This window comes from Mustela nivalis (genome assembly GCF_964662115.1).
Source record: "Mustela nivalis genome assembly, chromosome: 6".
NCBI classification, from domain to species: domain Eukaryota; kingdom Metazoa; phylum Chordata; class Mammalia; order Carnivora; family Mustelidae; genus Mustela; species Mustela nivalis.
The window spans coordinates 108,816,304-108,832,782 of record NC_139025.1 but is presented as its reverse complement, the minus strand read 5'-3'; the positions used below and the strand labels follow the sequence as shown (position 1 = coordinate 108,832,782).

Genomic DNA, 16,479 nt, shown 5'->3' with positions numbered 1-16,479 from the left:
AAGCTGGATAAAAAACACAAATAGACTGGGAAATTTTTAGGAGATAAATGGAAGTAAAACATTTAATTGAAATGGGGCACCTGGGTGGCTCAGTTAGTTGAGCCTCTGCCTTCAGCTCAGGTCATAATCTCAGGGCCCTCAGCAGGGAGCCTGCTTCCCCGTCTGTCTGCTTGCTTCTCTGCCTATTTGTGACCTCTGTCTCTGTCAAATAAATAAATAAAATCTTAAAAAAGAAAAAGAAAAAAATGCTAGAATTGAAAGACATTAGAGATAAAGAATTCCTTCGGGATCATCAGTAGATAAGATAGTTGCAAAAGAAATCAGTAAATTTAAGTATAGGGCACTATAAACCAACTGAAACAAAGAGTGATTAAAGTTATGGGATAATGTCATATGGTCTAATATATGTGTGATTAAAATATCAGATATAGAGGGAAGGAGAAAAATTAATAGATTGAAGAGTTTAATAACAAAATAAATACACTTGACTAGACTTACATTTTTAAACTGCTGAAAACCAACAGTTAAGAGAAAATCTTCTATATAGATAGCAGTAAAAATAAACAATAACAGACATCTCTTTAAAAACTTCGCAAGGGGCACCTGAGTGGCTCAGTCTGTTAAGTCTCTGCCTTTGACTCAGGTCGTGATCCCAGGGTCCTGGTATCATCTGTGTATCAGGGTCCCTGCTCATCGGAGACACGGCTTCTCCCTCTCCCCCTCTCTTGCCCCTCCCCTTCCCCTGCTTATGTGTGCTCTCTCACTCTCTCTGTATATAAAATAATTAAATAAAAACTTTTTTTAAAAAAATTAAAACTTTGCAAGCAAAGAGGCACCTGGCTGGCTCAGTTAGAAGAACATGCAACTCTTCATCTTGGGGCTCATGAGTTCATGATGTAGAGATTATTAAAAATAAAACAACAAAAAACTGTCAACCCACAATTATATATTCATTGAAAATGTTGTTTTTTGTTTTTTGTTTTTTGTTTTTAATGAGGGCAAAGTAAAGACTTTTTCAGATACACAGAAAGCTGAGAGAACATCCCCAGCGGACTTGACAGTACAGTAACTATTTTTTTTAATACAGTAACAATTAAATAGAACTCTTTAGGCAGGGGGAATGTGACACTAGACAGAAACTTGGATCTACATCAGGACTCAGCAGATTTTTTTCTGTAAAGGCCCAGAAGCTTTTTAAGTCAGATAATCTCTGTCACAACTACTCAACTCCACCATTATAGCCCCAAAGCAACCATAGATGAGACATAAACAAGTGGGTATGCTTTTGTTTCAGTAAAACTTGATTTACAAAAAGAAGAAACAGACCAGCTTTGATTCATGGGTCATAGTATGCCAACTGCTCATCTATAAAAAGAAATGAGAGCTTCAGATAACGTAAAAATGAAAGTATAAAAGATACATTATCTCATCTTTTTAAAAGATTTTTATTTATTTGAGAGAGAACATGCAGGAGAGAGAGCACCGTGGGGGCAGAGGGAGAGGGAGAAGCAGACTCCCCACTGGGCAGGTAGCCCCGAGCAGGACTTGATCCCAGACCCCGAGATCATACCTGAGGTGAAGGCAGACGCTTAACCAGCTGAGCCACCCAGGCACCCCATGTTTCTCATTTTTAACTACACTTTAAAATAATGAAAATTATAAGCAAAAATAGTAACACTTTATGTGAGGTACCTAAATAAATAAAAGTAAAATATGTGACGACATTAACTCAAAGGATGGAGGGAGAATATTTGAAGTATACTGTTGAAATATTATTACACTATTACATAATTACTTAAAGGTAGATCCTGTTAATTAAAGATAAATTTTGTAAATTGAGAGCAAACTGGCAAATTGAGGCCAGTAGGAGAGATGAAATGGAATACTCAATCCAAAAGCAGTCTGAAAAAGAAGTAAAGAACAAATGAGACAAATAGAAAACATCTAACAAATGGTAGGTCCAACCATATCTGTAATTGCATTAAATATAAACAGTTAAAATGAAGTACGCAGAGATTTTTAAAAAATAGCTTTTTGCCTTTTATTCTTATAGATTCTTCCCCAAATGAAAAGATTTACTATCTTTTTATTTTTTTAAAGATGTTACTTTTAGGAGAGCTTGGGTGGCTCGGTCAGTTAAGTGTGTATACCTTTGACTCAGGTCATGTCACGATCCCAAGGACCTGAGATCAGGCCCTACATTGGGCTCCCTGCTCAACAGGGAGTCATTTTATACCTTCATTTCTCTTCAAATCCCTAACTCCCCTTTTCCAGTTCATGCATGCTTTCTTGGGTAAATCTTTCTCTTTATTTGAATTGTGAGCAGAAACTTGTTTGTGGCTAAGTGTACAGTTAGTGCTAGAGATAGACCAACTCCTTAATGCCAAGGGAAGAGTGAGGCCATCAACCTTTAATGAAATGAAAGTCATAAAGAATTCTCAAACCTTTGAGAGTATCCAAAAGTTTCCTTTAAATTATTTCCCTGAAATCTACTTTCTTTTTTCCTCTATATAAGCCCTTTTCAAACACTGATATTCAAGATACACATATGGATTTTCTGGTTAGTATATTTCATTTAAGGGGCGCCTGGATGGCTTAGTTGGCTAAGCGTCTGCCTTCTCCTCAGGTCATGATCTTGGGGGTCCTGGGATCAAGCCCTGTATTGAGCTCCCTGTTCACCAGGGAGTCTGCTTCTCCCTTCCCTCTCCCTCCTTCTGTCCCTGCTCCCTGCTTGGTCTCTGTCTTAAATGAAATCTTTATATATATATTTTTCATTTAAAAGTAATTACTAATATCTAATTAGACCTTTTGTTTTTCATTTTTTCTAAGCGTTTTATATGTCAGTACATTTTATCCTCCAAAAACCAGTGAGATGGAACTTAGTGGGAATTTAAACCCGGTTTGTGTACATCCAGAGTCTCTGTTCATAACCATTTCTGCATGCCTCCTCCCTAATTTTATTATTGCAAATATTTTTCTTTTCCTCTTTTATTCTTTGGTTTCTTCCTTCATTCCTCCCTTCCACAAATATTTTATACATATATGCTGTGATTTAAATTGATTTATATAGCATTTATAATGAGTTAGTATATTAAAAAATTATTTTGAGTTATGCCCAACTCACAAATGAATTTCGGATTACAACCCATTGAGCACTCAAGGCTAGCCTTTACCTATTTTTCAAATTGCAAAGGTAGGTTGGCAGTAAATTGCATGCAATACTGGAGGCCATACAATGAAAACTAAATGTGTCATATTTTACCCCCAGAGTACCTATTATGTAGCAAGAACCTTATTTAAGTCTTAGAACACAGAGGGGATTTAAGACTCTCTTTGGGCTTTCTCCATCTGTTTCAACAAAATAAAATAGTCTCCTTTCAATTGTTCTATGTCTGTATATTTTCTGTGGTTTACAAAGTATGCTTAACTTTCTGCATTATACAGGTAGAAGGTGTTGAGCCCCAGTGAGAAATGTTATTAACAGAGATTTTCTTAATATGAATAGAATAAAGTCTTGGCAACTAAGTAGACTGACTTTAATTTGCCAATTCAACATATATTTAATATCTCAAAATGTATTAAATGAATGTATGATGAAATGCTTATACACTTCATTTTTATGACGGCACATCATTATTCCTAAAGTCCATGTATATTTTAAAGTTTTTTTTTATTACAGTTAGTTAACACACAGTGTAATACTAGTTTGTGGTGTACAGTATATTGATTCAAAACCTGTATACATCACCCGGTGCTCATCACAACGAGTGCACTCCTTCAACCCCATTACCTGTTTCACCCATCCCTTACCACCCCACTTCGGATAACCATCAGTTTGTTCTCAGTTTCTTGGTTTGCCTCTATTTCCCCCTTTGCTCATTTGTTTTGTTTCTTAAATTCCACATATGAGTGAAATCATATGGTATTTGCCTTCCTCTGGCTGACTTACTTCGCTTAGCATAATATACTCTAGCTCCATCCACGTTGTTGGAAAATGGCAAGATTTCATTCTTTTTGATAGCTGAGTAATATTTCTGTGTGTGTGTGTGTGTGTGTGTGTATGTATGTGTACACACCATATCTTTATCCATTTATCAGTCACTGGACCCTTGGGCCATTTCCGTAATTAGGCTATTGTAGATAATGTTGTTATAAACATTGGGGTGCACATATCCCTTTGAATTAGTATTTTTGTATTTGGGTAAATACCTATAATGAGAGGTCTTGGGGTCAAACCCCGTGTCATGCTCCCTGCTCAGCAGAGAGCCTGCTTCTCTTTCTCCCTCTGCCTGCCACTCTGCCTACTTGTGCTCTCTCTGTCAAATAAATAAATAAAATGTTTAAAAAAAAAAAAACCTAGTAATACAGTTGCTGGATTGTAGGGACATTCTGTTTTTTTTAACTTTTTGAGGAGCTTCCATACTGTTTTCCAGAGGGGCTGTACCAGTTTTCCTTCGCACCAAGAGTGCAAAAAGTTCCCCTTTCACCACATCCTCACCAGCACCTATTGTTTTTGTGTTGTTGATTTTAGCCATTGTGCAAAAAGTCCTTATATTTGTTTGCTGTTTTTCTTCCTCTTACTGTTGATGGTGCCCACATTTATATTCTGTCAGAAGCAGGGTGCTTAATTAATAGCAAAAATAGATAGGGATGTCAGTTTCATGAGATACTAAGACAGAAAGAGATCTCCCAATCTAAATTTGCTTTACCCAATCCCATTCCCCAGGTGAAGAAACTGAGGCCTTAGGAGGTTTAACAACTTACCTGTTTCACACAGCTACTTCATAGCAGAGACAGGAATAGACCCTTCTGACTCTTCATTCCATGCTTGTTTCATTTCACTACCCTGTTTCTGACATCATTTCATTTCACTTACCCATGTTTCTGACATAATTGGTGAATGGTAGCAGCTCCATTGATTAGTTCCTTTCTTTCTATTCCAGTTCTTGCTGTCAAGGGAAACTAGCTAATTAACAATCATTTGTTATCCACTATTTTGGAACACGGTTTTCTTATATTGTCTCTGTCTCCATGTGGCTGTATGCCATAGATAGAGGCTTAGAGTAGAATCTGTCCCTGGCATGCAAACAAAACAAGTCTAAAATTCCAGACCAGTGTTCCCTGAACAAGTGGCATCTGCCTTCTGGTCCCCAAGTGCCATAAAAACAGACTCAGACATTGACCTTGCCTCGTAAAGTCATGATGTAAATTAAACAGACAAAATACAAAAAGTTGTGAGAAAAATCACAGGAATTAACAATAATGAGCTTAATGTGCTCTCTATCATTACATGATGCAAGAAATTTCAGAGAGAAGCATCTATACAAGGATTTGGTGGAAATAGTATGCCAGAAGGTAGTGTGTGATTACCAAGACACTTCCCACAGCCAAATTGTTTGTTGATAACGACTTTTACTTGATTTTCTTTTTCTCTTTATTTTGGGGAAAAGAGAATAAACTACGATTAAGGTGTTGAAGACTGGCTTAGTTTATTTTAGTCCCTAGAAAGTTGTAAAACATCAACTGAATAATTTCAAATCCTTTTTTATTTAAGAATGGAATAAACATTAAGATACAAAAGTTATTTGATTATTTTTAGAGAATATGTATTCACCATATTTTATCCTGAAATGCAGCCAAAAATGAAGAGATAATTCCTAGTTCTGTAATCTTTTGACTTGCTATAAAAATGAAATGTCTTTATTTCTAAGTTCTAAACAACATGTGGTTAGTGAAGTATGGAGACATTAAGTGAGAAAACACTTAAATTCTGAACCTAAGGAAAAGCAACAGTGCAATATGGATGTAAACATGTGTTCAGGGACAATTTAGAAAATGCAGTTAGTAACTAAAATGTCTCAGAGAAGCAGAGTTTAGATTTTGAGCTACCTGTAATGAATACCTTGTTGTATTTTTATATGCGGCAAAATTGAGCCATAAAATGGCCCAGAAAGTTTTAATAAATGAAATTGATCAAAATCTTATTCTACTCTGTTCATTCATTCCTAATTTCTACCTGCCTACCCACCACACCCCCTCATTTTCAATTCTGCATTTTAATGTTCTCCCTGGGCATTCTAATGGCTGAAAGGCAAAAAAACTGTTTTGTATAAACCTTCTAATCCTTGTCTATGTGTTCATATTTAATGTGTGAATCTGATTTTAGGGAGGGATTGGAGAGCCTGAGGAAAAATAGCTGGATTGGTGAATGTTTGCAACCTGGACTACTTCATCTCAGGTTTTAGTCTCAAGTCATTTCTGAAGCCTGTTCAAATTACCAGGTCTGACTGTGTGCTCTTATCAAGGATAATGAGATACTTTATAGCAATTCTGCAGGAATTATTGATTAGGAAGTTGCTTACAGTTCTGATGCCTGTCACAGGAAGTTGGTGCAGGGTTTGGACGGAATAAGTGATGAGGTAAAGGCTGGGTTAGAAAAGTGATTACAACTGGGAACTTGCTAATCACTGACCTCTATAGGGATCCTCTGGTTTATCACTAATCTCACGCACACTTGGCACTTTCCTGTGCTGCTGCCTCATCATTCATAGCTGTGTGAGTAATTTGGCATGGAGTGAACAAGAGGAGGGCATAGAGAGTCCAGCAGCTGTGCTTGTTGGCACTAGATATTTAAATATCTTCAATGTAGCCAGCAGCGTGCTTGGCACAAATGTTAGCCAATAATACTTAAACAAATTGTTGTGAAGAAAATAGGCAGGCATTTATGTTAAAACCCTCTCTCTCTTTTCTTTTCTTTTTTTTTAGAAATATGTTAGTTTGAGATCCTTGCTAGATTTTTTTGTGTGTAAGATTGATCAGATCGCTATGAAAATGAAGTCAGTAATACTAATAGTTAACATTGGCCTGCGTTCTTTCAGACAAGAATTTCCAAGTACTTAATAAGCATTAATTAAACTGTGCAGACCTGTGTGAAGTACATGCTACTGAGTTGATTTTCCTAAAAGAGTGAGTGGGAGCATTGATGTTAAGTGACTTGTAGCTTGCCTAGTTCACTCAGTGGAAAGAAACAAGAGCCAAGAGATTTATCCAGTAATCAGAATCCAGGGTCTCTGCTCTGTTACATACCAAATGGCATTACAGATTTCCCCACTTTGTAGGATAGTGTGTTCCTGTGCTTTTCCAAGTAGTTAGTGCGATTTAAATTGTATGAAACTTGTGGTAGTGTTCATCCACAAAAAAAAAGAGGAAAAGATTCTCTGTGAGCCAAAGATGGTAGGTAAATAATGATTTTGCAAAGATACATAAGGGGGAGGAAGACAGTCTGCTCATAAAACTGTGATCTTACTTAGATTTGTGCCCAAATATTTAGATTGGCCTGTGTAGGGATCTTATATTGTTCCTCTGAAAACTGTATCTGGAAAAGTTCTCATGATTTATATGTATCAGAGTATTTGAGTTTGAAACATAGTAATGTTGTTCTAGGTAACATTTTTGAAACATCCAAGGATTCTTTTTCTAGGTTAAGTCTTTATCTTTCAAGAAAAACCAGTCTAATGCTTCACTTAAAATATAACACATGGGGTTTTTTATGTAATAGATGATGAATTTGAATTTATGAATGCAGTTCTTTATGCCTTACAAAAATGAACATTGAAACAATACTGGCTTTCAGACAAATAGGGGAACTATTTGTTCTAATTTGTGCTCTTACTCATGAAGTCAACAGTTATTTTACCTATTCATTAAAATTACTAAACTTAAGTTAGTTGTAAATTTTCAGGTGTTCACTAGACTGCTGCAGAAATAAATGCTGAGCCATCTGTATCTTCCATAATAGCTCTGTGTCTGGCCATTTCCTCATGAAAACGTTATTTTGAGTTGGTAGGAAAAGAGCACATACAGCCAGGAGATTATTATGAGGCATGTTTCTACAGCCAGTAGATTCAGATCTACAGGAGATCTTGCAGTTTTACTGTCGTATCTCGCACCTGTTATCAGCTTCCTCTAGTCACTCCTTGCTATTAACAGGATTTCTAGTAGGAAGAAGCATACAAGTGGCAGTGGAACCAGCACTGTAAATAAAGCATCTTTCACAGTGCCTCACACATAATACCTCGCCAACAAGTGCTAGTTCCTGTCACCTTGCTCACAGCAGTCTCAAGAGTGAAGGAGAGTAGAAGAGTTCTAGATCGCTGTGAACTATAAGGAGGGTTCAGCAAAGCAGCCTGGGAACCAGAGCTAGTCAGCATAGGAGCCAGAGTTGGTCAACATAGGAATGCCATGTCTCCTGGGAGGAAGTGTGGTTTAGTTTCCCCGATGTACTCTATCCAAGTGTGTTAGATGCAAGTGGGCCTCAGTGCAGAGGCAGTAATTTCAGAGCATAGTAGCTGGAGACCTCCATCACTTCTATTCCTGAAGGAAGAGCTTTGCAAGATGGGTTTTCATGGCTTAGCAATTAAATATGTTAAATTGTTTTTTTAAAGATATACACAAAAATATACCCTGCTTGGCTCCCGGCCTCTCAGGATGCTTTTCTGCCCCCTCTGATCTTGTCCAACTTATTCATTTTATAGATTAGGAAACTGAGACCCAGAAAAACAAGATCAGAATAGATACTTTTCTAATAGTCACTTGAAGCAAGAGAAACAGCAACATGTGCCCTTTGCAAGAACTGAAAAGAATAGCAGTTACTTATGAGTAAAACCAGCATAACTGACCATGTTCTTTATCTAGAACCGGTCTTTGGAAGTTGGGTTTTGCTGCCAATCATTTTGGAGATGGTTTGTCATCCATTTCTCTCTGCAGCAGGAATTGATAGTGTCATATCATTTGATTGGTAGAGGCTGCTGAGAGGGCTGAATAGACAAAACTTCCTATACTGTATTTGGGCTCCAAAAGATGTGTATATGTATGATCTTAATATGGGAACTGTGTCCTAAACCTCCACTGGAAAACAGTACAATATGGTATGCCATTGAGAATTTGGGGTCAGCAGTGGAACAGACTAGAGAACCAAGATATGAACCCTCAACTCTATGGTCAAATAATCTTCGACAAAGCGGGAAAAAATATACAGTGGAAAAAAGACAGTCTCTTCAATAAATGGTGCTGGGAAAATTGGACAGCTATATGTAGAAGAATGAAATTCAACTATTCTCTTACATTATACACAAAGATAAACTCAAAATGGATAAAAGACCTCAACGTGAGACAGGAATCCATCAGAGTCATAGAGTAGACCATAGGCAGTAACCTCTTCGATATCAGCCACAGCAACTTCTTTCAAGTTATGTCTCCAAAGGCAAAGGAAACAAAACGAAAATGAATTTTTGGGACTTCATCAAGATCAAAAGCTTCTGCACAGCAAAGAAAACTTTAGTCAACAAAACAAAGCGGCAACCCGCGGAATGGGAGAAGATATTCGCAAATAATAGTACAGACAAAAGGCTGGTATTCATGATCTATAAAGAACTCCTCAAACTCAACACACACAAAACAGATAATCATGTCAAAAAATGGGCAGAAGACATGAACGAACACTTCTCCAATGAAGACATACAAATGGCTAACAGGCACATGAAAAAATGTTCATCATCACTAGCTATCAGGGAGATTCAATTCAAAACCACATTTAGATACCACCTTAAACCAGTTAGAATGGCCAAAATTAACAAGACAGTAAATAATGTGTGTTGGAGAGGATGTGGAGAAAGGGGAACCCTCTTACACTGTTGGTGGGAATGCAAGTTGGTATAGCCACTTTGGAAAACAGTGTGGAGTTTCCTTAAGAAATAGAGCTTCCCTATGACCCTGCAATTGCACTACTGGGTATTTGCCACTTTGGAAAACAGTGTGGAGTTTCCTTAAGAAATAGAGCTTCCCTATGACCCTGCAATTGCACTACTGGGTATTTACCCCAAAGATACAGACATAGTGAAAAGAAGGGCCATCTGTACCCCAACGTTCATAGCAGCAATGGCCACGGTTGCCAAACTGTGGAAAGAACCAAGATGCCCTTCAATGGACGAATGGATAAGGAAGATGTGGTCCATATACACAATGGAGTATTATGCCTCCATCAGAAAGGATGAATACACAACTTTTGTAGCAACATGGATGGGACTGGAAGAGATTATGCTGAATGAAATAAGTCAAACAGAGAGAGTCAATTATCACATGGTTTCACTTACTTGTGGAGCATAAGAAATAGCATGGAGGACATGGGGAGATGGAGAGGAGAAGTGAATTGGGGGAAATGGGAGGGGGAGACGAACCATGAGACACTATGGACTCTGAAAAACAATCTGAGGGTTTTGAAGGGGCGGGGGTTGGGAGGTTGGGTGAGCCTGGTGGTAGGTATTATGGAGGGCACGTATTGCATGGAACACTGGGTATGGTATATAAATAATGAATTCTGGTACACTGGAAAGAAATTACAAAAATAAAAAAATTAATAAAAAAAATTTTTTTTAAGAATTTGGGATCAGATAGCCCTGCATTCTGGTTCTCTGGGCTACTTACTAGTTCTGTGACCTTGGGCAAGTTATTTCTCCTCGTTAGTGAAAAGGGGGCTTAATAGTACCTGCCTCAGTGAACAGGAAGTTTAAAGCTACTGTTAGAATTCATCTGGATTATTTTAGTAGTGTTCAAATTTATTTGGGTTATTTCAGTAGTTTAGTAGTCTTCTAATAGCTTCTGCACTTGTTCTTCTATAATATATTCTTCACAAGCAGTCATGATGATACTTTTTAGATGTAGAGCATCTTTTCAGTAAATAATATTAAGTCAATTGGGTATCTCTGGAAAAACATTTAAAACAGTACACACAGGGCGCCTGAGTGGCTCAGTGGGTTAAGCCGCTGCCTCCGCTCAGGTCATGATCTCAGGGTCCTGGGATCGAGTCCCGCATCGGGCTCTCTGCTCAGCAGGGAGCCTGCTTCCTTCTCTCTCTCTCTGCCTGCCTCTCAGTGTACTTGTAATTTCTCTCTGTCAAATAAATAAATAAAATTAATAAAAAAAAAAAAACAGTACACACAACAAAAAAAAGGAGGGGCAAGTTAGCCAATATGAAAATGAAGAATTTCTGTTTATCAAAAGACACAATTAAGAGAGTGAAAAGACAATCTACAGAAAATATTTACATGGAGACAATAAAAGCTCTTATATCAAAAATACATAGAGAACTCCAACAAATCAACAAGTAAATGAAAACCCAAGAGTAAAAAAGTGAACAATATACTTGAATGGCCATTTCATTGTACAATATTCAACTGTCCAGTGCTCGCTTCGGCAGCACATATACTAAAATTGGAACAATATTCAACTGTCCAATAAACATGAACTCACAGTGATTTACTAGTAGAAACTTGGTTGTGAAAATGTGTTAAGTCTCCCACTGCATTAATAAATAAATCCACAACAAAAGAGCTAATTGTTCCACAAATATCCTTACTAATAAGAATACCAGGAATACCATATAATTTTCTGCACAGGTTTTATTTAACTCTTGGAAATTCTGTTTTCTGAGCATTCTTTCTCATAACAAGGTATAAGAATGCATCTCTTTTTTTATCCTTTGTTGCTCAATCTCTTCCCTAGGATCTGACAGTATAATCTAGATTCCATCCTAGCATGATAGGTACATCATGCAAGTGTTGCAAGTGTTAAAACATACAGACTGCACTTCTCCCAGATCCTCTCCTCTCTAGGCTAACATCTTGATTCTTTTAGTTCATCTGGTCTCTAGATTCCTCACCATTCAAGGGAAGTTACATACCTGTTTAGCAGTTACTCAACCATGTTCATTTGACATATATTAACATTATCTATATATAGCATTCATTTATAATACTTAGCAGAAAACCATAATACACTAACCAAAGTTGTTAGTTGTCAGACACCTGAAATAAAATAGGCTTAGAGATTCATTTTAATTCATGAAAATAGTTCTTTTAAAAAGTAATTTGAAAGAATAAAAGATGTCTTCTAAATCTCAGACTGAGTATACATTATTATATTTATATATTATTTATATGTATTTAATATATATTAATATATTATATTAATATGATATATATTATTTATATATATTTAATATATTTATATATTAAAAGAGTAGCCAGATTTCTAAGTCCCTCAGAAATAATTAGCTCTTAATAAATGAAAGGTGAAAAGAAAATGTATTCACATTTCAAAATCTAATTTGAATAGGTTAAGTATCATTTTAAAAACAAGCTATCAACTTCCCATTTCAGAAGAAACTTTTTCTCTGTAATGTTTTTAGCTTATGTTAAATTAGTTTTTGTTTTCTGTTTGAATATCCTTGTGAAAGGAAGAAGTCTAGGAATTTTAATAGGCACAGGAAAGTATATTTAAAAACTTATGTTTTCTTTCTTTCTTTTTTTTTTTTTTTTTTTAAGATTTTATGTATTTGAGGGACGCCTGGGTGGCTCAGTTGGTTAAGAAAATGAAGAATTTCTGTTTATCAATTGGGTCATGATCCCAGGGTCCTGGGATCGAGTTCCGCATCGGGCTCCTTGCTTGGCAGGGAGCCTGCTTCTCCCTCTGCCTCTGCCTGCCTCTTTGTCTGCCTATGCTCACTCGCTCTCTCTCCCTCTGTCTCTGGCAAATAAATAAATAAAATCTTAAAAAAAAATAAAAAAATAAAAGATTTTAATGTATTTGATAGAGAGATCACAAGTAGGCAGAGTGCAGACAGAGAGCTCTCTGCTGAGCAGAAAGCCCAATGCAGGGCTCAATCCCAGGACCCTGAGATCATGACCTGAGCCGAAGGCAGAGTCTTAACCCACTGATTCACCCAGGTGCCCCAAAACTTAATATTTTCTTAAATAACAAGTAGTGTCCATACATATAGTTAAAATTGAATTTGAAAGCTGTACTTTATTAAAAAGAGAGCTAATATTGATTTCTTACTTTGTTCCCTTTTCTGCCTGAACAATTGAAAAAAGAAATGTTTCTTACTCTGGTATAGTTGAGTGAAAATAAAACAGACTGTAACTTGTTGTTTAACTTTAAGTCTTCATTAGTTGTTTAATGTTTCAGGAAGAGGAATTTGCAAGATAGAAAGGGCCTAAGTAGTTCAGCCAATAGTAAGTTCATGGTATATTGTGATGAAAAACCAATATACTTTTTTTAACTCTATGGTGTTTGTTTAGAATGTCAAAATAATTAAGATATTTTCTTAAAATTGAAGACACGTTAAGGGCGCCTGGGTGACTCAGTTAAGCGTTCAACTTTTGGTCTCAGGTCAGATCTTGATCTCAGGGTCATGAGTTCAAACCTGCCCTGGGCTTCTAGTTTACAAAAAAAAAAAAAAAAAAAAAAAAGACCAGCTATGTACTGGAAATGATTTTTGAGATCTCATAAACTTGTTTATTTGATGAATAAAGTAATACCTTCAAACCATAAATGTGTGCTGTTCTTTGTTTTCCCTTAGTAATTTTTCTGCCAGTCCTTCTAATTTGGCATTTCCCTTCAGTCTCTGCCATCTTCTTGGTTCAGCAGGATTTCTGATCCCTTTTGATGAGGCACAGGAATAGCTCCAAGAGAAGGGTTGAGTCCAAAATCCCCATAGATCATCTTGACTCTTATAAGCAGTCTTACTTGAAAGATATATATCCTTAGAGAGTTAGGGTTTTTTGCTTTTCATTCTATACATATATGTTGCAAATTAAAGCTCTTTAAATAGAACATACTGCTTTATGGTGAGACAGTGAGGCAAATAGACCACATTAATTAACCCTTTCTCATTAATCTGCATTTTTGTGTGTTGGTATTACTGCCCCTGAAATATGTGCTTCATCACTAATAGCCAATAAGTGCTTTTTAAGACATGTGCTACAACGTCCTAATGGGCTTTGAAATTATACCTTGAATTATTACAGTATTTTCTAATAACTAGCTTTGTTATTACAAGGATTATTTTTTTTTTTAATTTATTTTTTATTTTCAGCATAACAGTATTCATTATTGTATATCTAAGGAGTCACTACGTGCCAAATTTAGAGCAGCCAAGATTTTATATCAGTTAGCCACTGTGGCATGTAGATGTCAATGAAAATAATCAAATATTAGTTCCTGTGTCTCCCAAGTTTTTTTTAAATTTTATGCACTGTATCAGTAGATAATTTTGAGCATCCCATTTATACGGGGAGTTTTAAAAATCAATAAACTATACATTTTTATATAATTATAAGCCTAATATCTCAATGTGTAATATACAAGTGTGGGGGGAAGTTCATATAGCCTCAATAGTTTTAAATATTTTGGATAACTTGTCAGATTTAATGATATTTTTACTGTTTTTAACCTCAGAATGGAGAAAACGAATTAGCTCTGCCATTGTCATTTATCTGTGTCTCCATCTTTGTTATTAACATCAAACTGTGATGTTTACAGAAATCTTTTTGAGCAACATGTCTGTTAGAGACTGTTTAGTTAAAATCAATATAATATTTGTAAATTTACTGAACAATATGTTGAAAAGCAAGTAAGCAAGAACTGCTGTTGGTATCAGCACTGTGGGACATCTACTTTCCCTCCAGAACTGGCCCATACCGTTTTCTGACATTTAACCATCCAATTTTGAAACTGCAGATACAGTCCCAAAAGGAATTCTTACACATTTCTGGGAATGTAAATTGACATGATGACTTCAGAGAATAGTAAGGCAATACTTAGAAAGTTGAAAGTGTGCATCCTTTAATACAGCAGTTCCACTTCTCTGTGTCTTTTCTAGAGAAAGTCTTATGTGTATGTATAATGCATGTGCGAGGATACATGTTTTACCATTCTTCCTGAAACAAAAAAACTAGGAGCCATCTATTTCTCGGGAAGGGAATAGAGAAACTGTGGGGTTTTTTCTATAACGGGACATTTTATAGCAGTAAATATGAATGAACTAGATGCTTATTATCAATATGTATCTCAAAATCATATTACATAGAAATCACATTTCAAAAGGGTGGATTACTATATAATCCCATCTGTTTAAATGTATTAAACACAAACAGTAATGTATATTGTTTGGGTGCATGAATTTATATTAAAAGTTTCAAAATAAACATGGGAATCATATATACTAACCTTTTGCTAATGGTTATCCTGAGGTCTGGGGTGGGAATTAAGCTGTAACTATACTTTTTATTTCTGAGAGAGAGAATGGAGAGAAGAAGGAGATATCTTCAGTCTGAAGCAAATAAGGGAAAATATTTTCCCTACAGAGTAGATCGTACTGTTGACTATAGAATAGACTAGATGTCTATTCTTTTCCGTTCTTTTGAATATATTTTCAGCGTTTCAGCAGAAAGTATTTAATAAAATACATGCTATTCAGTGAAAGTGTCAGGATTTGTTAAACTGACTAGAATGATAGTAAGTTTTTAAAATTTTAATTATTGGATTTTATCTTCTTGTTTCTAATTTGTTCTCTGTACTTCCAAATCACAGTGTAATTACTAAGAATGGTCTAGTGGTTGAATTGATTGTCAATAAATGAGGACTTTTGTATACAGGTATTTTCTTTGTTTTATAGGAAAAACGTCAGAGAGAGGCTCATTTTCCTTGTACAGCAGAGACACCGGATTACCAGGCTGTCAGGTAAGTTTAATAAATACAAAAATGAGGTCATTTTTAATACATAAATAAAAGCTTTGGTAGAAGAGGTAGGAATTTATCCAATTTCAGCATTATCTGTGACTTTAATGTGTAACTTAATGTGGTAAGATTTTAGTAACTAAAGATATTTTCTTCTCCCTCTTTTAAAATGATTTCTCTTCCCCAATTCACCATTGTCTTTCTGTAGAAGCAAGAATTACCTTCCTCTCCCTTTCCAAAATTCTTATAGCCTTTCTGAAAATGATTTTTGCATATTTCCTCATAAGAAGATCAGAGCTGCTAATATATTACATGAAGAACATATGATTGCTCTGTGTAGCTTTACTATCCTGTAATGTTAAACTTACTAATGTTCTAAGTGTTTTCATTTCTGTCCTACACCCTAACCAATTCTTTAGGCTTTCAAAAGTCTCTTTGACTTGGAAATGTTGTTTCAGTTTTTCCATAATCCTTAGCATGTAGTATTTTTACTGATGGCCATCTTTTCTGCTTATTTCCCCATATCTTTAGAGAGAATCCTGAACACTCAGTTCACCTCTAGATTCCCATCAGAACCAAGCCAAAAAGAAGAGGAGGGCAGAATATATGAAATTTGTTTTCTGCTGTCTATATGCTTTTCATGAGGTCTGCCCTAATTTTAGATTCCCATTCTAATAGTACTACTACATTTAATATATATCCTGTAATATTAAAATTATTCTGTAAAAACAGAAGACCTAGGTTCAAATCCCATCTTTACAAGTTACTGGCCAATGGTCCTAAGACAAGCCATTTAACCTTCAATTCCATCTCTGCATTGATTTCCTCATTTGAAAAATAGAATTAGCAGTTTTGTTTCATCCTACTTTATAGGTCTATGAAGACCTATAAAGTTATATATAA

At 35.8% G+C, this 16,479-nt stretch overlaps 1 protein-coding gene across 12 annotated transcripts in view; it reads left to right on the top strand.

Annotated features, from left to right (window-relative positions):
• The window catches only part of TCF12 (transcription factor 12), a 390,121-nt gene that overhangs the window by 258,114 nt on the left and 115,528 nt on the right, over window positions 1-16,479 (top strand). For all 12 annotated transcript variants that reach the window (XM_082733805.1, XM_082733797.1, XM_082733804.1 and 9 more), the window contains one exon: window positions 15,515-15,579. In XM_082733805.1, the coding sequence (XP_082589931.1) occupies window positions 15,515-15,579 (65 nt within the window). The remainder of the gene's footprint in view (window positions 1-15,514; window positions 15,580-16,479) is intronic.